General features: G+C 38.0%; 2 protein-coding genes across 9 annotated transcripts in view; one reads left to right on the forward strand and one right to left on the reverse strand.

Annotated features, from left to right (window-relative positions):
- Positions 1-7871: 7871 nt before the first annotated feature.
- On the reverse strand, positions 7872-23021 carry ZCRB1 (zinc finger CCHC-type and RNA binding motif containing 1). The gene is made up of 9 exons (XM_036251836.1): positions 22851-23021; positions 21681-21766; positions 19637-19665; positions 15390-15501; positions 14952-15059; positions 12253-12365; positions 12082-12157; positions 10654-10800; positions 7872-8092 (listed from the first exon to the last, which is right to left on the reverse strand). The coding sequence occupies exons 2-8, from the start codon at positions 21762-21764 to the stop codon at positions 10669-10671; spliced, it is 654 nt and encodes a 217-aa protein (XP_036107729.1). The 5' UTR covers positions 21765-21766; positions 22851-23021; the 3' UTR covers positions 7872-8092; positions 10654-10668.
- A 67-nt stretch (positions 23022-23088) lies between these two features.
- Positions 23089-23446, forward strand: part of PPHLN1 (periphilin 1) — a 129210-nt gene continuing 128852 nt past the window's right edge. For 2 of the 8 annotated variants that reach the window (XM_036251402.1, XM_036251403.1), the window contains exon 1: positions 23091-23158. The gene's annotated coding sequence lies outside the window, so the exon portion shown is untranslated. Of the gene's footprint in view, positions 23159-23446 lie in introns of all 8 variants that reach the window. The other 6 variants (XM_036251405.1, XM_036251401.1, XM_036251400.1 and 3 more) reach the window with 6 other exon arrangements.

Consider the following 23446-nt stretch of genomic DNA (forward strand, 5'->3'; position numbering starts at 1 on the left):
ACCATTCTACTTTCTGTCTCCATGAATTTGACTACTCTAGATGCTTCTTTTAAGTAGAATCTCACAGTATTTGCCCTTTTGTGACTGACTTATTTCACTGAACATATGTTCAAGTTTCATCCATGTTGTAGTATGTGTCAGAATTTCCTCCCTTTTTAAGGCTGATAATATTCCTGTGCGTGTGTGTGTGTGTATCATTTTTTTTTGTTATCCATTTATCCATCAATGAACACTTGGATTGCATTCTCCTTTTGTCTATTATGAATAATGCTTCTATGAACATGGATGTGCAAATATCTGTTCGAGTCCCTGCTGTCAATTATTTTGGGTATATCCCCAGAACTGGAATTGCTGGATTATGGCAATTCCATGTTTAATTTTTTGAGGAACTATCATATTATTGAGCTAAAGTCTTAAAAGAGTGATTTACCTATTTAACATTGCTTTTTATGTGTTGGTGCTAGATTTATGAGGAATATTTAGAGAAGAAAATGGCCTTGAGATAGTAATGGACCATAGTGTGGCAAGTGGGGACAGTCGGGAAGAACCTGCCAGGAGGAAATTACTTCAATGAACTTCTTGTACTTACACTACTACTAGAACCACAGTATGTTGCCAGCATCATTATGTGCTTTCTAAAATTCTAATGTCAGAATGTAGATTTATAATTTTTAAATTTTATTTGTTTGCAAAAGGAAAATCTGGCATTGCAAATTCCTTAGCTCTGGAAACAGCTTTTCTACCAGGTTTTTAAAATTTTGATAATTTCTATAATAAGCCATTTTATGGCTTCACCCAGAATTTACCTGAATACTGTTTTCATTTTATTTGTTTATTTATTTATTTAATTTATTTTTATCCTTTTTGTTCAGGTAGAGTGGGAGGGAGAGAGAGGGAGAGACAGAGAGAAACATCGTCGTGAAAGGGACACACCGAGTGGCTGCCACCTGCACGACCAACCAGAGCAGGGGACAAACTGCAACCAAGGCATGTGCCCTCAACAGGAACCAAACCCCGGTCTCTCGGGACTGCAAGCCAATGCTCTAACCACTGGACCAAACCGGCCAGGGCTCATTTTATTTATTTTTATTAATTAATTTTTGTTACAGATGTTTATCCTCATCACCCCCATGACACCTTCCTCCCCATCCTGCTACCACCCCCTGGAATGCTGTTTTTAAAGTTCTACAAAAAGCAAGAAAAAGATACAAAAACTACAAAGAACTAAATGTTTATTAATTAAGACATGTTTATTTATTATTGCTAATCCAGCTTTGTGCTAGATCCTAGGAAGTTTAAAAACAATACACTCATTTAGAATCTACTGCCGACATTAAAGAACAAACAGGTAAATGAATTAAAAAGGTAATCATGTCTTAGATGCAATAGTACTTCTCACCACATATGGAAGTGGTGCCAGGTACCCATTAACTTTTATTTGGGGAGAGACAGCTTTAGGGTTGTGGATACTACATGCATCCTGGACAGAGTTTAAAGTTTCCTTAAATGGAAACTTTTTGGGGGGTCACATTGGACCTCAAACTACATAGACAGGTGACATTCCTAGAACTGACATACCTTCCTCCCTCCTTCCCTCTCTGTCACTCAGCGAGAGAACACATCAGGAACTATGTCACTCTCCTCTGACCAGATCTCTCTTCAGGGGCTCACAAAACAGACCATGCACTGCTCTGTTTTAGAATGCCAGCAAAGGCTAAAGACTCTTGACAGAGGCATAGACTTTAGCTTCATGAAGTCTGACACCATCTGAGGTTTTAGCCTGGGGCCATTTAGAACCTCAAAGCCAATTAATCAATCCTAAATAGCTTCTTCTACTCTCTGTCATCCTCAATCACTCTCACAATTGCAAATCACAGTCTCTCTCCTCTACCAACACTTACACTCTATCCTGTCTTTTCAAGTATAGCTGTCGTTCTACTGCTTTGTACTTACTCTCCAATAAACCCCTTTCCCTCTTGTGGTTGTCCACCTACTCTAATTCTTCTTCTTTTTTTTTTATTAATCCTCATCTGAGGATATTTTTCCATTGCTTTTCTTTTCTTTCTTTCTTTCTTTTTTTTATCCTTACCTGAGGACATTCTTGCACCTATCTTCAGATAGAACAGGAAGGAGAGAGGAAGAGAAAGAGAGAAACATCGATGTGAGAGAGACACATCGAGTAGTTGCCATCCACATGACCCCAACTGAGGCTGGGGACAAAGTGCAAGGAAGGTATGTGCCCCTAGCAGGAACCAAGTCCGTGGGCTGACACTCTAACCGCTGAGCTGAACCAGCCAGGGCTCCATTGCTTTTCTTAGAGAGAGTGGAAAGGAGAGAGGGAGAGAAAAAAACCCACTGATGTGTGTCTTACATGGATTGGCTGTCTCCCACATGACCCCTGGGACACACCCTTGACTGGGAATCAAACCCTCAGGCGTTTGGTCCAGTGCTCTAACTAATGAGCCAAACCGAGAGCCCACCCTAGTTCTTTTCACTATGCCTTTTTGGTGTGCTCCCCACCAACAACTAACCAAACAAACAAGGACATTGAGTTTTCGTTAAAGTGTTTTCCTCTTTGAATTGGCTGCTAGATAGTTTAGAGCCAATTTTGTGAATGAATTCCATCTCTGTTTTATAACCTTATTCTTATTTCTCTTTTGCTTTATTTCTAATGCTCTTTTAAAACTTTGTTATGGTGTTAATACCTTTGTAAAACCTCCTTACATACATTTCAGAACCACGTAAGATTATAATATACGAATAGTCTAGCATTCACTTATTACCTATCCAAAATCTGTTACTTCTTGACTAACACCATTTTTAGTTGGAACATCAATGTGCCCCACATCAATTTTTATTTTTCTGGCTCTTTTAATACCAGGAGTGGTCATTTGACATAGTTTTAGCTAATGAGATATAAATAAAAGCCTACTTCAGAGTTTTCAGGAAAACCATTGTTTTACTGTTAAAACAATGCGCCTATGCTCCTCTTCATCTATTCATATTTTTATTCATATTTTAAATGTATATGTTTTGTAAGATCCAGTACTTTATCTTCTTCTTGCTCTATATACAGTAATCTCATCTTCACCTACAGATTTTATCATCACATATACATCATTGTATTAGTCAAGGTTCTCCAGAGAAACAGAACTAATAAAGATATATATGAAGAGATTTATGATGGACAGTGGCTCATGTGATTATGGAGGCTGAAATATGCTAAAATATACCATCTGCAATTTGAAGAACCAGGAAAGCCAGTCGGACACCAAAGGCCTGAGAAACATGGGGGCTACTGGTACAAGTCATGAGTCGAAAGGCCTACAAACCAGGAGCTTCAATGTCGGAGGGCAGGAGGGAATGGATGTTCCAGGCTTAAGAGAGAAAATTTGCCTTTCCTGTGCCTTCTGTTCTATTCAGGCCCTTGAGGACTGAATGATGCCCACCCACACAGGTGAGGGCGCATTTTCTTTACTCAGTCTAGTGATTCAAATGCTAATCTCTTCCAGAAACATCTCTTCACAGACACACTCAGAAATAATATTTTACCAGCGATCTGGGCATCCCTTAGCCCAGTCAAGTTGACACATAAAATTAACCATCATAATGATTATGCCAAAGGATTTTCTTTGGAATTTTCAAACAGTATTTCTGGCTATCCCATACGCATCTCAAATGTGAACTTATCCTTTTCCCAAAATATATTTTTCATCTTGCTTTTCATATCCTGGTTAACAATATCACAATCTACCCAACCATCCACATGGGACAATCTTGGCTCTTTGACACCTTCCACATCCATATTCCACATCTGCGTCTTACTGCTTTTATTCCTTTAATTTCTTTTTGGTATTTTAGTCATTTCTCTGCCTGACCTAGAACCTTTGATTCTTTCTATAATCTCTTCTCCACATTGTGAACCCCACAAGAGCAGAAAGTGTAACTTGTTGACTTCTATGACTCTAGCTAGCCCAGGTATAAGGCTCTTGCTAAATCTTTCTTGTCTGGCTGATTAAAACTAATATTTTAATCTGTGATTAAGCACTTACAGGTCCTTAATGACTTCTAATCACTTATCTAAACACCCTAGCATCATGTAAAAGATATTCCATCTTTCCTTTGTGTAGATTTGTTTGTCATATATAATAGATGTACTCAGATGCTTAACATTTTTAAGGCCATCAGTCTGCTTTTACATTTTTTTTGTCACTTCCCTCGATACACCTGTCCGCTACTGCTTATTCTATCAGTGTGCTTGCTCCCACCTGCCTTGTCTTCCTTGATAATCTGTTGCTTTTATGCTGCCATAGGCAGGAAAAAAAGGGACTGACTGAAAATTCAAAGGGCTGCCTTCTGGGTAAAGTTCATGAACATCAGTGTACAAAAATTATAATTTCTCATTTGATTTGTCACAACTTTCCCCCCTTATTTCCTACTTCTTGGTTATATTACAGAGATGAAAGGTTGTTGGATAAATGTCTTTTCGACAAAGTGAGGTAGAGTTATATATAGCAATTTAAAAAATAAAATTAGAGGGGTCAATGAGGGAAAAAGGGGGGACATCTGTATACTTCCAACAACAAAGACTAAATAAATAAAAATAAAAATTATATGTTATCTCTGCATATATTTTCCATATAAGGGAACTAGCCCATTTGTAAATCAATAATCCAGTACTTAAATCTGAACCAACTATAAGTGCCTCTCTCATTCCTTCTGTTTTCTTGCACTTCAGCCCGTCCTTTCTTATCCTACTTTATTACCATTGCAATCTCAAGTATACATGATAGGTGTAGGGTAATGCAAAGAACCATAAGAGAGGAGTCTAGAAACATCTTAAAGTTTTTAATTCCCTATGCCATAATTTTTAGTAAAGAGATCATGTGAAATCAGCCTGGCCTATAGATACCTTCTCTCTCCTGTCCCCATTTAAGGTAACCAAATTAGGACTATTATTTAAATAATTCTATCACTGATGTTTTTAAAAGGGGACCTGTTTGTTCATAAGCTATTTGACTGTTTTCCTAAACAAAAGCAAAAACTAAATCCCTAAATCCACTGGACAACCCTAGCTGCAAGTGAGCTGATTATCACTGCCAAAACAGGACAAATATTTAGTCATTAGGAAACACCTTAAATGACAACACTCATAAGAGGTGTCCATTAGACCATGTATATGCAAAGATAAAGACACATGAGAAAAGCAAATGAGCAAATATACGTAATCCGTTAGAAATTCCCAGTTAGAATAAACTGTGCAAGTCTGGCATGGAGGAATGCAGCAGAAGCTCCCATTTCAGCTGAGGTTTATCCTGCTCATCTCAAGTCAGAGCCAATAATCCCAGTGATCCCAAGAATGATGATAAATGTTTCTCCTCATTTACAAAGAGCCAACTGGCAGAGCCTTTGCCAATGGGTCAATTCCTGGTCTTAGTAACATGATACAAATAAAGCTCTTCTGATTTAATGCTGGTGGGTCTTGTGCCTCGAGTTGTTTCTCATTAGCAGAGATAGATTTACACCCATCCTCCTGCTTTCTGGCTCAGTGCCTTTTACAACCACCTGAATGCACTTAAGAGACAGAAGGATGACATTAACATTTAGGAAACAAAACCAAGCTACCTGACCCATGGAAGTCTGACCTTAACATCTGTCAAATGCCAGGTTGAGAGTCCTGTGCCTTCAAAGCCAATGGAAGAACATCTACAAGGGTTTATATTAAAAAACAGGCTGTCACAGCACACCTTTGCTGGATTCCACAAAGATGTGTGTGTGTGTGTGTGTCCCTTGATTTGATTCTTAGTCCAAGCAGATCTAAATCTTAAGTATATTTTAGGTCTCTGCCTTTTTCTATTTATGTCTTCTAGTTTTTACTGTCATTTGGACGACTTTTTGTCCTTGGCCAATCTCTGATTCAACTTTTGCTTTATTTACTAGGTCTCATTGACCTGCTTGTACCCTCTTCTGTGTCTAGTTTCAACTTCCAGCAGCTTTTGTTGTAGCTCTTCCATGACAATCTGTAGAGACTTTGATTTATGATGCAACATAAGATATGGAGAGCTACATTAGAACAGTGTAAACTGGTTTATCAGGCCCTATGACTTCCCATCTTCTAAAATGATTTTATTTGTAGGGTTTTTAGTTGAAGCTGGCTGACATCTATGAATTATGACCTATAAGTAAGAATCTTGTAATAGGAAAAGCTAGAAAGTAATATTTATTCTCTCACTTTCCATCCTTTATGTTTATAACCTGGTTGCTGAGTATCCATGGGAGAAAGTGCTTCATTTACAAGGTAAATAATAATTTAAGAAATAATTTGGATGAGACGACATGGAGAGACCTGGAAAGTATTATCCTAAACGAAACAAGCCAAGCAGAAAAAGACAAATACCACATGATCTCACTTATTTGCAGAATATAATGAACATAACAGTTTGAGGAATAGGGTAGACTCAGAGACGTTGAAGTAGGGTACAGACTGACAACCCTTGGAAGAGGGGTGGTGGGGGGAGGGAGAAGATAAACAACAGAACTTATGTACATGTATGCATAACCAATGGACTTGGACAACAAAGCTGGGGATGGGGTGGGGGGGATGGGGAGGAGGGTGTCAATGGGGTTAAAAAGGAGAAACATCTGTAACAAAAATAAAAAAAAGAAATAATTTGGAGTTATTATTTCACAAAAGTGAAAAGAGAATGATAACCCCATTAATTGATAGAAATGTAAGAAAAAAATCTCAGTATTTTTTCCTCAAGTAATTAATGACATTATATGTGACCTAAGTGATAGCTATAATTTTCAGATTGACTCTTAGCTAAGAGCTATTTGTTCATACCAGCACTGAGGAGGCTTGCACCCCTACAAGTTGCCGATTTATATATTTTAACTCCTTCTTTACTTTCAACACCTAGAATATAGTGCTTTTCAACTGTTATTGAATTATTTCATTGCAGAGGCAATGTGTTTCTTGTAAGGATTAAATCATCTGAAACACAACCTAACACACAGTATAGTTATTTGCTAGTATAACATTAAAATTATAATAATGGATTAGTAGGAAGATGGTGCTGGATGGGATTTAGCCAGAATATCTGGATTTGCTCTGGGGCCTATTGCTCCTTCTCTCTGTGTCGAGGGAGCTATATGCACAACAGGAACTAAACAATACAAAATAAACTTGTTAGCTAGATCTTTGGCGCCAAACCCTAACATAAAACACCAGAAAAAGGCTCAAATTCCACTTCTTTAAGTTAAAGGCCATAGAAACCAACAGCCAAAGCAACTCAGTTGGCAAGTATTTTCTCTCCTTCCTTTCCCATCCCCTCTTCACACTCAAGTCTTGACATTTGGCATTCCAGTAGTATGAAAATGACACATGCCAGAGCTAAAGAACAAACATTAGCTATCCACCCCAGACCTTCTTATGCCAGGGCAAGACAATGTGCTTAAGTGTGTGAGCTTAAGTCAGTGACACAGACACTGACTGTGTCACCTGGGAAAAAAGAAAGAAAGGGAGAGGAGAGAAGGGGAAGGTGGTTTAGGCTTCTACCAAGTGCTAAGCCTAACTCCCATAACTTCATGGATGCACAGTAAAGACGAGAAAGAACTGGTTCAGTTTTGAAGGTGTAGCACTAGCACTTAGCACTCACTGCTATCCCAGTCTTGGTAGGGCACTAGCCATGACTACTACAATGTTTCTTAAACCAAACCAAACCAAACCATAAAAAATTCCCCTTGTGGCCCTGGCCAGGTGGCTCAGTTGGTTGGAATGTCGTCCTGTACACTGAAAAGGTTGTGAGTTTGATTCCTGGTCATATCTAGGTTGCGGTCCCAGGTTGGGGCACATATAGCAGGCAACTGATTGGTGTTTCTCGTTTCTCTCTCTTCCCCTTGTGGACTGAGAGCTCAACAGACTAGAAGAGTACTACCTTTGCCTTTGGTAAGCATCTGTCTTCCAGGATGGTGAAGACGATTGACAATGATGTATGTAATACATGTGGCACATAGTAGGTTCTCAAATTGTAGTTTTTTTCATTTTGCTACTATTATTATTAAATCTTGTATGCTAGATGCTGAAACAGAACTGAATGAAAAAGAAAAAATTATGTAGTGCTTGATATAAAAATTGCATTTTCCAGAACTGTAGCAAAAATTGACTACTTAGAACTTAAAACCATAAAAGTGGTTTATTTTCAGCCTTCTCTATAATTGGTGGCTACAGGTGGTCAAATACAGTACTTGGGTGTAGATTTAAGAAACTTAAAATTAGTACAGAATCTGACAGCTATGTTTCATCTAGATTTACGTCACATAGAGTTTGGCTGGGATGTTAGCCAAGAGAGATTTGCTATAGTTTCATGCGATAAAATTATGGTATGAATCATCATCTCTCGTTTATTCAAGTAGAGTTTTTCAAAGGATTTTTAAAAGACAAATGCAGTTCATAATTTGATGTATATGTGTTTCTGCAATTTGATTCTTTAATTTCAAACAGTGTGGTGGAGAGGGCATGTAGTATCTACAGCTACATGTTTGGGTGTATCAGATGAGAAGTAAAGGAATGAAAAAACATGTTGTTCTTTTCTTTCTATTTAACAGGAGGCAGAGGTTCTATATAAAAAGAGGCTTGACATTTTCCAGGCTAAATTATTATTTATAGTAAAAACAACACAAAAAATATAGATATCTTTGTAAGCAAGGACTTTAAAAACCAATTATCATGGGCTTTTGACAGTGTAAGACAAATGCACAATATTGGAAGAGCTCATATGGAGATCATCATCCAGTACTGCAGCCATAAAACAGTCAGGTCCCACCTTAGAATTCTGACATTTGCTATGGAGATGAAAACTTGGGTTTTAAAAGATCAGTCCAATAAGATTGTATCAGAGTAACTAGGAATTTTTTCATTTACACTGGAATTTTTGGTTGATAAGCTTTCACAATATGCCAAAATAATCTTTAATCTTTAACGTTATAACCTCTAGGTATTAGCATCTGGCATTCTACTGATGTTAATTTAGTGTCCTTAACAGTCATTTAAAAAAGTATTAGAAAAAGAGAGTTAAGATAAAGCCCAATCTAACTCCTATAATTTAAGTAAGATGTGTTATTTAGACTGACTCTGTATAAACCTAAACATCAGCTAGTATTACAGCCATAAAACATGTAGGTTATCTGGCTGGTTTGTCTCAGTGGGTAAGAGTGTCAGCCCTCAGACTGAAGGGTCTTGGGTTTGATTTCTGGTCAAGAGCATGTTGCAGGTTCGATTCCTGACCCTCATCAGGGTTGTGCAGAGGGCAACCAATCAAGGCCTCTCTCTCACATTGACATGTCTCTCTCACACTGACGTTTCTCTCTCTCTCTCTCCCCTTCCCTTCCTCCCTTCCACCCTTTCTAAAAAATCAATGGAAAAATATCTTTGGGTGAGGATTAACAAAATAAAATAAAATAAATAGTAACAAAAAAAAACCCCACAAAATTTTCTTGAAAATTTTACTATAACAAATTGCTCAACTTTCATAGTCTTGATGAAATTTTTGTTTTGCAAAAGTCCTCTGTAATCAAGATTAATGAACTTTTATAATGAACTCTCAAACAAATCTTTTTAATATATAACTTATTTCTAGAGATGACAATAGCATTGCTATGATATTGTTTTTTTTTTTATTCAAATATACTGTTGTCAAGATTTATGGTTATTAGCAAATCTTTTTTTTTTTTTTTCTTTATTGATTTTAGAGAGAGAGGAAGGGAGAGGAAGAGAGAGATAGAAACATCGATGAGAGAGAACATTGACTGGCCACCTACTGCATGCCCCCCACTGGGGATTTGGTCCATAACCTGGGCATGTGCCCTGACTGGGAATCAAAACGGCAACCTCTTGGTGCATGGGTTGACACTGAACCACTGAGCCACACCGGCTGGGCAGCAAATCTTTATTTTTAATACTCTGTTAAGGCAAGATAGAAACATGATACTTTAAAATTTCTTTCCTACAAACTATTTTATAGTAAACTTTTTTTTTTTTTTATTTGAAAGAGAGAGAAAGGGAGAGAGAGAAAGATCATATGTTGTTGTACTTATTTATGCATTCATTAGTTGATTTTTATATGCACCTTGACCAGGTAATTGAACTCACAACTTTAGCATATTGGGATGATGCTCTAACCAACTTGGCTATCTGGCCAGGGCAAAGTATTTTATAGTAAAAAATTATTTAGTTTTAATCCTCACCATAGGATATTTTCCCATTGATTTTTAGATAGAGGGTAAGGGAGGGAGAAAGGGGAGAGGAAGGGAGGGAGGGGGGAGGGAGGGAGAGAGACAGAGAGAGAGAGAGAGAGAGAGAGAGAGAGAGAGAGAGAGAGAGAAATATCAACGTGAGAAAGACACATCAATTGGTTGCTTCCTGCATGACCTGGACTGGGGCGGGGGATCAAAGAACCTGCAACCCAGGTAAGTACACTTGACCGGAACAGAACCTGAGACCTTTTGGTCGGTGAGCCCATGCTCTAACCACTGAGCCAAACTGGCCAGGGCTATTTGGTATTTTGTATTCTTATGCTAAAATTCTAAAAGCAATCTTTAGTCCCATCTGAACTTGGTACTCCAAGATTTAAAATTGTTTTTAATGATATTTACATAATAAATATAATTTTAATCACTAAGTTCTTCTTCATCACTGAAATATGTGCTTTTCTTTATCCTTGGGCGTCTTGAATCATCAGATGTTGAGGGACCCCCTGAACTGGGTTTCCATTTTTTTTGTTCTTCTTCAATTTTGGCTTGCTGTGAGTCAGAAAACAAACAAAACAAAACCAGGAACCTGTTTAATATTATTTATGGTGCACTAATTCAAAACAATGCAAAACACACACCACGTGCCCACACTCCCTACCCTCCCAGCCCATGCAAACAATTCTCCTCCATCAGGATGCTCCTCCCACATTTCCAAATTATATCCCAGTCTCATCATTAGACAATTTCTATTAATTAACAGGTACAGAAAATGAAGCCTACTTTTCATTCTTGCTGGAGGTAGGAATGTTATATAAACCATAACATTAGTTAACTAAAAGGGAAAATAAATTGGCATATACATTTACCATTTATTAATTACATTAAAACGAAATATCTGGTTATACAAAAATTAGAAAATTATGTACCCTTTTTATTTTTTATTATTATTATTTTTTATCCTCACCTGAGGACATTTTTTGATATTTTGTTCAGATAGAGAGGGAGGGGGGGAGAGAGAGAGAGAGAAACATTGACGTGAAAGGGACACATCGAGTGTTCGCCACCCACACAACCCAACCAGCGCCGGGGACAAACTGCAACTGAGGTACATGCCTTTATTGGGAACCGAACCCAGGTCTCTCCAGACCGCAGGCCGACGCTCTAACCGCTGAGCCAAACCGGCCAGGGCTATGTGCCCTTTTTAAATAAATGCTTCATATATTTGTATTAGGGCCTTTAAATGGTCAAAAATATGTTTTTGGTCTTGTTTTGAAGCGAAGTTTCTTTTCACATATATCGTCTCAATATCTTTAATAAAATATTTTCTGTCAGGCTAAATTCACTTTAATCAAACAGTTCTCAATTCTATAATGAAAACAAATCAATATATTAAATGTGTTGTACAGCCCTTAAAATCTAGAGTCAATAGGAACTTTTCTATCATACTGTTCTTAGCACCTTGGAAAAGCAGCCTGTTTCCTGAAGTTTAGGAAGTGAAGGAGAAGGACAGGTTGCCATGAGGAGATGATCAATAAAGTAAACAAGGAATACAAAACTGTAAACCCAGGTAGCTGCAGCATGGTGCCTTTTTATTTATTTATTTTTTTATCCTCACCCGAGGAGAGAGAGAGAGAGAAACATCGATGTGAAAGAGACACATCGAGTGGCTGCCACCCACATGACCAAACAGGGCAGGGGATAAACTGCAACTGAAGTTCGTGCCCTTAGCGGGAACCAAACCCAGGTCTCTCTGGACCGCAGGCCGACGCTCTAGCCACTGAGCCAAACTGGCCAGGGCACAAGGTGCCTTTTTAAAGAACTACTTAGTACCTGGAAAGCTATGGCCTGACTGAGGCTGTCAAGAGCAGGATCTTCCCCTTCATCTTCACTTTCTTCTACTTCTTCACTAAATTAAAAAAAAAAAATTTAGAATGTACTTAATGAAGAGTCAAGCGATAGAAGCAACACTAAAATGTGTTTAGTAAGAGTGGATATACATACATTTCTTCTTCTGGTTCAGGAATTTTCTTTTTTTTCTTTTTCTCTTTCTTCTTTGGAGGCTCACGTTCTCCAAGCATATTTTTAGGACAGGCATAACTTAAGTGTCCACTTTCCTTGTGTTTCCATTGAATAGGAAAGGAAAAAGACTGCATTTGTTGTGTTAGTCACAGAAACCTGCCTGATACCCAAAGACTAAAAGGTTTTAAAACTTAAAAAAATATATTGTCACACTGGGAACATACATGAAGAAATTAACAAAACCCATTAATATTTAGAAGGAGATTATACCTACTAATAAACTACTTGAACAATAAGGGAGTATTTTAGAAGTTTGCTAAGAGTGAAAGGAGTATTCTTTCTTCAAATATTTTAAATATCAAGACTCATGATAGAAAATAATTCAAAATTTAAATGGACTATCTACCTTCAATGTAAGAATTTTAAGTTATTATTTGATAAAATTGGAACACAACTATTCCTAACTTTCAAGATGTTGCTTAACATTGTTTTAAAAACAAATGAAAATTAAAGTTTCCTCACTTTTCCTATTAATTTCATTTTGCTTCTTTCATATTTAGACTATCCCTACATTGTCCAACTATAGTAGCCACTAGCCATAATTTTTTTGTGGTTAGCGAAAACCTGTCTGAATTGATATGCACTATCAGGGTAAAATACATAAAGGATTTTGAAGATAATATAAAAAAGTGTAAAGTATCTTAATTTTTAAAAATATTAATTACAACAGTTCAAATGATAACATTTTAGATATACATTGGATTAAGTAAAATATTTAAATTTTACTTGTTTATTTTTTAATGTGGCTACTAGAAAATTTTAAATTATATTTGTGGCTTACATCATGTTCATATTTCACAGTGCTGGACTAGCCATAAAATTATAATAAGCCATATCACTGACTTGTAAAATATAAGACAATGTACTATAATGTGCTCATTAGCTCAATAAAATACATTTAAGAAGTAATATGTGAGAATGAAGTGTAATTGAGCCAAGAGGGAGAGACTGAGCTAGGATCAGAACAATAGAAAAGAAAAATAATCATGCTTTTAAAGACTATTTAACAAAGCTTCAAACAGACTGTGTACTTTGTATACCTGGGGACATGGCTGAATCCAACAGGTATTATTGTTAATGAACTACTGAGAGAATGTACTTAGAGAAGCATTTTCCAAACTGTTCTTGAAATAAGGGTATACCAAAAAACTAAGATGTTCTATATTTAAAATAGTGAAATCATTTTGGAAAAAAACAGGCTAAATAAATGTAAATATAATTTTTTGGGGGGAAATTTTTATAAAGAAATATAAAAATGTACAAAGTATAATATAACAAACCTGTGGATTCATAAATCAAAATGACATAATAACACATTCATACAGGATTTCTCAGATTAATATTTACTGTGAATATGAGCATACATACTAATCTGTCTGACCATAACTGCTCCTTCCTCCCTGTTTTTCCTTTTTAAATAAAACTCAGGACTCTGGAATAGTCTCTGAAACATTAACTTAAGAGGTATTAGAATCACAGGACTTGACAAATGCTTGCCCTCTCTTTTCTTCCTCCTTCCCTCTCTTCCTCCCTCTTTCCTTCCTTCCCATCCATCCATCCATCCATCCATTTAGTTTGGGGGTGAAGAGATAGAGAGTGGCAGAGGGGAAAGGATGCTAAACCATTTCCTTGTATCTTCATGATTTTGTGGACTAGGACAATGTCTCTCCCCAGCTTTCCATTACTACCTCTAGACCCTGTTTTTTTTAAAGTATTTTATACAGGCATTTTGAAAACTGACAGCAATGAGATCCTGACTGAAGTTCTCTCAGTATCATTATTGGCCTTAAGCAAAATTGTTCACTGGCTTGCTCTCGTTTGCTCTCTCTCTCTCTCTTTTTTTTTTTGTTAATCCTCACCCGAGGCTATTTTTCCATTAATTTTTAAATTTTTATTTTTTAGATAGAGTGGAAGAAAGGGAGAGAGAGAAAGAAACACCAATGTGAAAGACACATCAACTGGCTGCCTCCCGCACGACCCCGACCAGGGCCGTGGATTAAACCTACAACCCACATGTGTGCCCTTGACTAGAAATTTAACCTGAGACCCTTTGGTCCATAGGCAGATGCTCTAACCGCTTAGCCAAACCGGCCAGGGTGGCTATATCTCTCTTAATCACCAAAAGAGTAAATGGCTAATGTTAGATGGTGAGAACGCATTAGCAGCACTAGTAGGAAAAATCATTAGCAGTACTAACAGGGAAAAAAAACCAAACATAATATTTCAGAGGACAGGTCATATGATAATGTTTATACTGAACTATGATGCTGAAACATTGACAAAATATTACAGAAACAGGCAATATCCTATTAACACAAATATTTACGGGTCACTAAAATCTTTCAAGACAATACTATAAGTAATTAGTCGATATTTTTTAATCTAACAATTTTCAAAGACTTAGAAACTGGAGAAAATACCACTCTATATCACCCAACTCAGGTTGTCTTTACAGACTACATTTCAATTGAATTTACTTAGAGGAGTTGAGTCCCAAATTAAAGTAATTTTCAAAACCTGGTTTTAGCCATCCAGAAGTTGTGGAGGGACAAAAATAAAACAGTGATGTGAAAAAAACATGTAAACTATGGAAAATTACATTAAGTTTTAAGTATACTCACCCCACATTCATAACACTTGGATTTATCAAAGTAGTTTCGTCTTCGGATGAACTCGGCTGCTCTTCCATTGTCAATAGCAATGCTCGCTTTTATCACTCTACCAAATAACTAAACCAGAGAAAAATGTAAATGCAGAAGGATGTATTCATTGATCCCATTTCCTCAAACCTTCAATTCTACTTTATTTTTTAGATTATTTTAGCAATTGCCTACTTAGGTGTGACAAATTCTACTCTGTAGAATAGATTCTTCTTCCTTATTCTACCAATGTTTTGGGAACCCAGAACAGTTTTGGCATCTTTTTCCCCCCATAACTTAACCTCAGAACCTACTGATATCCATCAAACTTGACCATCCACTACATCCCCACATTTTTGGCCTGGACAAGCACAAAGGCTTTTTTTGGGTTAAAAACCTTATTGGGAATAAGAGGTTTACCTGTTTGTTGTTTATTGCCCTGGTACAGTTTTGTGCAGAGTCTTTATCCAAAAATAAAATAAATGCAACACCTTTACTCTTCCTGGTATCTTTATCTTTCATTATAGTAACCCTTAAAGCATAAAAAAATAGTTAAAAATAATGAGGCAGTAATCAATAAAACAGATAATAACTTGGAAGATTCCAGTGTTTACAAAGGGTTAATAAAACATTTCCAGAGTAAGAGAAATGAATACGTTTGACAACTAGCAAGTATGGATGTTTATAAAGACATCATATTGTATACCTTAAATATATACAATTTTTGTCAGTGATACCTCAATATTAAGTTAAAAATGTTTGTAAATTAAAAAATAAAAACTCTAGATCTGTTTTCCAGCTGAAAAAAAAAAAATGGAAATGAGAAAGTGTGATACTGATTTTTTTTTTTTTTTTTTTTATCCTCACCCGAGGACATTTTTCCATTTTTTGTACAGATAGAGTAGGAGGGAGAGAGAGGAAGGGAGAGAGAGAGAGAGAAACATCGACATGAAGGGACACATCGAGTGGCTGCCACCCGCACGACCAACCAGGGCCGGGGACAAACTGCAACCGAAGTACGTGCCCTTAGCGGGAACCGAACCCGGGTCTCTGCGGACCGCAGGCCGACGCTCTAACCGCTGAGCCAAACTGGCCAGGGCGATACTGATTTAATACTAGTGAACATAAGTATGATTAGGAGTATCTGATAAATCAAACTGTAATCAGAGACTTAAGGATGAAGCAGATTACAGAGAGAGTCTCAAATATGCATAATTCCTCTTCTCTACTAACTCTCTGTAGAAAAAAACAAAACAAAACTGAGGTATTCTCTTCTACTCTACACAAAAAGTAAAATGACGTCTTTTTTTGGGTTTTAGAATCATATATATATATATATATATATATATATATATATATATATATTTTTTTTTTTTTAAATTCTCACCCGAGGACATTTTTGCATTTATCTTCAGATAGAGTGGGAGGGACAGTGGGAGGAAGAGAGAGAGAGAAACATCGATGTGAGAGAGGCACATCGAGCGGTTGCCACGCACATGACCCCAATTGGGCCTGGGGACAAACTGCAACTGATGTATCTACGAGCCCTTAGCAGGAACCAAACCTGGGCCTCTCTGGTCCGCGAGCTGATGCTCTAACTGCTGAGCCAAACCGGCCAGGGCTCTAACTATATTCTTAAAATACTTTTAAAGACTCTCCAGCGCTGTGGTTCATAGCCATACCACCCAAAGGACCTAAGTGATAGGAATCGTGATAAGAGCTCTTTCTCCTGACCCCTTACACATCCTTAGTCCTTTTGACCCTTGTCATGATATGTCATTAAATATAGCATAAAAAACAATGTTCAACAGGGCTCTTTGGAGAAATGGCTAATTCCAAGGCTGGGATAGGATAGGTACAAGGTGAACTATTTTCTTTTCTTTCTTTCTTTCTTTTTTTTTTGTGGTACATGCCCCTAGCGCCAGGACTCTCTGGTCCGCAGGCTGACGTTCAACCGCTGAGCCAAACTGGCCAGGGCAGGTGAACTATTTTCTTTATCTAGAAATACTTTTGCCTCCTTTCTGCTAGCATCTACTGAAATCTATTTTTTTTTTCCTTTATTGATTTTAGAGAGAGAGGAAAGAAGAGGGAGAGATAGAAACATCGATGAGAGAGAACATTGACTGGCCGCTTCCTGCATGCCTCCCACTGGGAATTTGGCCCACAACCTGGGCATGTGCCCTGACAGGGAATCCAACCAGTGACCACTTGGTACACTGGTTGATGCTCAACCACTAAGCTGGACATATCTTGGTATTTCTCCCTCTTGCTCACTCATCTCTAGTCATATTGGTCTCCTTTCTGTTTCATGATCTCATTTTATTTTCTCTTGCCACAGGGCCTGTGCACAAGCTGTTTCCTTTACCCAACATATTTCTTCCATTCTTTTTGCCTACTTAACTCTTACTCAGCCTTTAAGTTTCAACTCAAAGGACACTGACTTAGGTAAATCTACCCTGTCTAGATTAGATCAGGTCTTCCCTGTTATAGGTGCTTATAACTCTGTGTCTTTAACTTCATAGCATTCTCATGGTTTATAATTATGTATTTGTATAGAAATTCATTCGGAGAGTCCGACAGACAGGGACAAAACAAGAAAAGGTAATGGTAGGGTTAAGGGAGTAGGCTCTGGAATCAAACTGTTGGACTTAAATCTTGTCTCCACCACAAACTAGCAATATAATTTTAGGTTTACTGTGTGCTTTGGTTTTGTCACTTATAATACCAGAATAATAACAGTATTTACCTTAAAAGGTAATTATCAGAATTTAATGAAATAGTGTATGTAAAGAGATTAGAATGACTAGCAGATTTATGTGCTGAATGATATGTAGCATCATTATTAGTTTTCTTTTTGTACTGTCAGTGTTTTGATTGAAAATGATGACTGTTTGAAATTCTGAACACCCAAAAATTTACCTAGAAGCCTTTTTTTTTATCCTCACCCGAGGACATTTTTCCATTTTTTGTTCAGGTAGAGTGGGAGGGAGAGAGAGGAACAGAGAGAGAGAGAGAAACATCGATGTGCAAGGAACACATCGAGTGGCTGCCACCCGCACAACCGACCAGGGCCGGGGACAAACTCCAACCGAGGCACGCGCCCTTAGCGGGAACCGAACCCGGGTCTCTCCAGACCGCAGGCCCACGCTCTAACTGCTGAACCAAACCAGCCAGGGCTAGAAGCATTTTTGATGCTTTAAAATAAAGAAGTAAGTTTAAAAGATGTTAACCTCAGGATGCAAATGAACATCAACTGTTTAACATTCATTTATCAAAAGCTAGAAGAAAAACTATTCAAGATAAATAGACTCTAAATTTTTGGGATTTTAAATATGATGTAAAATTTATACCAGAATATACATTGGTTATAAGATAGTTAGAATGACAGTATCTTGCTCTTACTTCTTTGCCCCATGATATAGTTTAAGTGATTTAAAATGGTGAATTAAAGTCTGGCCGGTGTCACTCAGTGGTTGAGTGTTGGCCCATGCACCAAGAGCTCACCGGTTCGATTCCCGGTCAGACACATGCCCAGGTTGTGGGCTTGATCCCCCATGGGGGGCACGCTGGAGGCGGCCAATCGATGTTTTCTCATTGATATTTCTCTCTCTCTCTCCCTTTCTCTGTAAAATCAATAAAGGAAAAAAAAAGAAAAACAAATTAAAATAGTGAATTAAATGAGAACCTCAAGTTCCCTTTATCTCAGTCCCAATTGATATTATCATCCCTACTATTTCTGTATATTTTTAGCTTTTCCAACGATATCTGAACTTTCTTTGAAGGCAGAGAATATGCTTTCTATTTATTTACCAGTTTCATAAGCATTTGGCATAAGCATCAAAATAAGACTCAATTCTATAAATGCAATTTTGTTGTCTTTTTTTTTTTTTTTTTATCCTCACCCGAGGATATTTTTCCATTTTTTGTACAGATAGAGTGGGAGGGAAAGAGAGGAAGGGAGAGAGACAGAAACATCGACGTGAAGGGACACATCGAGTGGCTGCCACCCGCACGACCAACCAGAGCCGGGGACAAACTGCAACCGAAGTACGTGCCCTTAGCGGGAACCGAACCCGGGTCTCTCCGGACCACAGGCCGACGCTCTAACCGCTGAGCCAAACTGGCCAGGGCTTGTTGTCTTTTTTAACTTGACATTATATAAATATTTTTACATGTACCTTAAAGATACAGCCTCATATTTAATGATTTCATGGTATTCATTTATATAGCATGATTTATTTGAACAATATAATTTCTTATATTTTTATAAAACTGATTCCCTTATCCATTATAAGACATAAAGGCTCTGATTAAATATATATTTTGATTACTAGAAAATACATTATCAAGTATACTATAAATCGAGTATCATTTATCAAACAAATGTAAATAATATTTAGAATATTACTAGAATGTAGAATTGAGTGGACAGGAGGGAGGGAGAGAGAGAGAAACATCAATGTGAGAGAGACACATCGATGGGTTGCCTCTCACACAACCTCAAGCAGGGCCAGATATTGAACCTGTAATCCAGGTACGTGCCCCTAACTGGGAATTGAACCTGAGACAGCCTCCCAACCCCCAACCCTCGGTGCTTGGGCCACTGTTCTAATTGCTGAGCCAAACCAGCCAGGGCAAAAGTTTCAAAATTTTATGTGAATACTTACTTTACAACTTTGCCATACTTGGAAAATATCTGAAACAAAATACCACATAGTAATTTACAATTTAACTTAAAAATCACACAAAAACATTAAAATTTCTGGTTGTATACACTGACTACATTCTTTGTTATATTTTATGAAAAATTTTAGCCCTAAGTCTATAAAACAGACCTAGATGATATGTTATTTTTGTGTGACTAAAATCATATCCTTAATTTTGTTATTGCATTCACAAGTATCTGTCTCAGTTCCTAAATTTCTGACAAACAAGTACATTCAGAGGAAAGAAAATACCCCACTCTTCATGTGTGGTAGATTGAAGGCACACATTGCATAGTTGCTGTGTTCCTGTGATATATCCATGGCAACTATCAACCCCACCATAGTTCCAGAGAAACCTTGTATTTCAAATAACGATGTTGTATAATATCATTATTCCTAGCCTACCCCCACCCAGTCAAGAAATCACTGTTTCAGAAGACAGATCCTTAGAATGCTTATAGAACAAAACCTAAAACAAGAAAACGTCTATAATGAAAATCCATTCCCATCAGTCTCCTTCTGCCCACCCTTAATATGTTGGTGGAACTCTATACTTGGCCCTTTGTTCTCCTTTACTTCTACATCTTCACCCTAAGCAATCTCACCAATTTCTACTGTTTCAGCCAATACTTATATACAAATAGTTCCTATTATATAATGTTTAGAACAGTCTTTAGAATACATTAATATATGCAATCAATAATAATAGAGTTCTATGATTAACTTGTGTAATGCCGGAATGTGATATAATTGGATTGCAGTGTTAGCCACACTGAATTCTGAAGACCAGTACAGACAGCTTTCCATATAACATTTTCAAAAGGCTTCTCATTTTACTCAGTCCTTGCCATTATCTATGTAGGCCCTATAAGGTGCCCCTGCATGACAGCTGCTCCTCTTCTCCCCACTTGTTTTACTCTGTGCCTGAAATGCATATCCCCTAGACATCTGCACAGCTGCCTCTTACTTCTTCAGGTCTTTATTGAAAAGTCACCTTCTCAATAAGGCTTTAGACAACTCATGTAAAACTTCACCTCCATTCCCAACCTAACATTTAATGACCCTCCTTTCCTTTTTCTCCTTAGCACCAACATCTTAGCATTAACTTTGTATCTAACAAGTAACATCATTTGACTTTTTAATATTTCACATTGTTTGTCTATCCTTATATTGTGAATGCCAAGAGGGATTTTCATCTTTTTGTTCACTGATGTGTTCCTAGTATCTCTAAGAGTGCTCAACACACAGTAAGTGTTCAATAAATACAGAAATGTCTCTTATTTTGTATCAAAGAAAGCTAAAGTTAATTTTCTCCTCTTTTGGGATTCAAACTATCTTAATTAAGTAATTAATCAAGTACCATGTATCATCACCTATGCAGCATCTCTACTTAACATCTACCTAAAGTAGCAGAGAGAAGAGGGCAAACTTGGAAGAAAGGATTCACCTTATTCCTTCCAGTTTTTTTTTTCAACCACCCATCTGCAGGAACTTTGTTCTCTGTTGGGTAAAGAGGTGAAAGATGTTGGAAGGGACATTTCCCCCCTCAATCACTTCTATCCTGAATTGAAAACAAAATTCATTAAACTGTTGTTTCTGCCACATAGGTAAACTAAGATATACTTTCAGAATTTGAGGGTTAGGAAACAATGTTTGCTTCCATCAGCCCTTGCCTCCAAAACCCCCACAACAGTTTCAAGAGCCAAGTAAGCAAGCAGGAAATCAGCCTATCACAAGTTGTTCCAACTTCATTACCCTAGCTTTGTCTTCTGTGTTCATAAAGAACTTGTTATTCTCTATAAAAGCACTGCAAATTATCTTTGGAAATTATGAGTGTCTGATTTCTTTTTATGAACTCACGTTTGTAATAGAAGTCTTTGGTATTAATGATTTAAGTGCATTGCAATGTAACTTACTAAAAATTTTTGCCAAGAACTGTTTGCTTGAGCTACGACTGTTTCTCAGAGTTCAGAAGATAACAGCACTAATACTAAAACTTACTTACCCGATATAAGTCATTGTTGGTCAGGGAAAAGGGCAAGTTGGATACATACACTGTGCTTTTACTTGGGGCCAATCCACCACTCATTTCTAAAAAGGAAAACAAAAAGACCCAAAAGCAATCTAGAGCAGGTAGTCTTCATTCCAAGTAAAACCCAATACAGGCAATCACTGATTTAACTGCGTCAGATTCATACACTTTCCTTACTTCTTAGTAATAGTTCAGGATAATGACTCCTTTTGGGTGAATTAAGGAATTCCTTTTCTCTAGGAACCACTTAAGAGTTTTCGGGTCCTATTTCAAGTGGATTCTTTGCACTAACCCTCTTAGTGCTGGTTTGTAGTGTGATTGGAGAGGTGAGTTTTAAACAGATGAAGGAAAATCTCTGAGGCTACTCTTAACCTTCCCTAAGGCTAAAAGCAAAAGTGCTTTCAGATATGCATAATACCTTGCATACACGAAGCAGAAAGAGCCTGGGCCTTCAGAAAGAACCTAAGCCACTGATTTTCACTAATACTTGTTTGGGTACCTTTCTGGTTGTCTTAATATTTTTCTCTGGAGTGGCATGAAGAGAAAATTTTAGCTCCACATTTTGATGCGCATAATATTCTTTCAAATCACTAATTTTGTAGATTTTTTTGCTAAATTATGAAATGACACATTTTATTGTATGAAAAGGTTTCATTCAATGCCTTGAAGGATACTGACCTTCAAGGATATGTATTTTTAAGTTTTAAAATATAATCCGTAATTTCCATTCGTATTTTACAAAGCCAGCAGACTATCTGAAAATTATATCTAGCTCGACCAAGGTTACATTTCGATTTTAAAAGAGTGTGTGGTATGTATTTAAGAAGAGGGTACGGACTATCACAAACGGCAAAACATTGATTCGAAGACGTGCCAATTCGCGAAGTAAAAGGAAAACTGCTTGATACTGGGATGCTTTGGCGGATTTATTTAGACTTCAGAAACTCAACAGCGATCAGCTGCTTTCGAAAAGTCTCCCATTTGAAACTTTTGACCCGTTAGCCGTTCTGGTGAGAACTGAGAAGGAAGCTAACGGTCAAGGTCCCGGGATAAAAAGGGTGGCGGGAGAAAGGACCTGGAGTCGGCTGTCGGGTCTGGGGAGGGGCCCGCAGGAGGAAAGGCCGCAGCAGAGGAGGCGTTTACCTTCAGGTGGGGCGGGCCCGGGAGATCTGAAGAGCGTGAGCCCTCGGCTCAGTTGGGGCTCAACCCCGACAACTGCTCGCTCCCCGCAGCGGCCTTGGCATCGCGGGTACTGGGAGGGGTCCGGCGCCGCACGACCAGGAGGCGGCTGCAGCAAAGCCTCTTCCCGGCTCTCGTTAGACGGGGGCGCCGGAGGCGGGCCCAGACGCGGGCGCCTTGGCTGACGTCTTGCGCGCGCCGGAAGTGCCTGGCTGGAGAACGGCGGCGAGCGCCTTACCACATTCACTGAGTCTCCCCGCGGCCCAGAGTCGGTGAGCGTGTTTTACCTTTGTGAGAGGTGGACCGGGACCGGGGCGCTTAGAGGGGTGGCGGCGGGCGGACGGGCGTTTTCCATGGGGGGACTTGGAGTCCCCCGCTGCATTTGAATCGTGCAACAATTATGCCTCCGCAGTTAAGGGTGCACAGACGCAGTGGAGTTTGGAATAAAGGAAAAAGTGTTAAGTATGAGATACAGATCGTTTCTCATTAGCGCCTTAATATGCAAAAAGAGGACCGCGCTAGGTAACTTCAGTGATCCTAGAAATGTTAGAAGTCGGTAA

Source organism: Molossus molossus, unplaced genomic scaffold (genome assembly GCF_014108415.1).
Source record: "Molossus molossus isolate mMolMol1 unplaced genomic scaffold, mMolMol1.p scaffold_m16_p_10, whole genome shotgun sequence".
In the NCBI taxonomy this organism is placed as follows: Eukaryota; Metazoa; Chordata; class Mammalia; order Chiroptera; family Molossidae; genus Molossus; species Molossus molossus.

Excerpts from the sequence above, each read along its gene's own strand:
- ZCRB1 (XM_036251836.1), bottom strand. The coding sequence starts at position 21,764 with ATGAGTGGTGGATTGGCCCCAAGTAAAAGCACAGTGTATGTATCCAAC. Across the intron at positions 12,158-12,252 it reads CCTGAACCAGAAGAAGAAAT|TGAAGAAGTAGAAGAAAGTG; the intron begins GTATGTATATCC and ends TTTTTAATTTAG. Across the intron at positions 10,801-12,081 it reads GTCAGGCCATAGCTTTCCAG|CAAGCCAAAATTGAAGAAGA; the intron begins GTACTAAGTAGT and ends TCTGACTCACAG.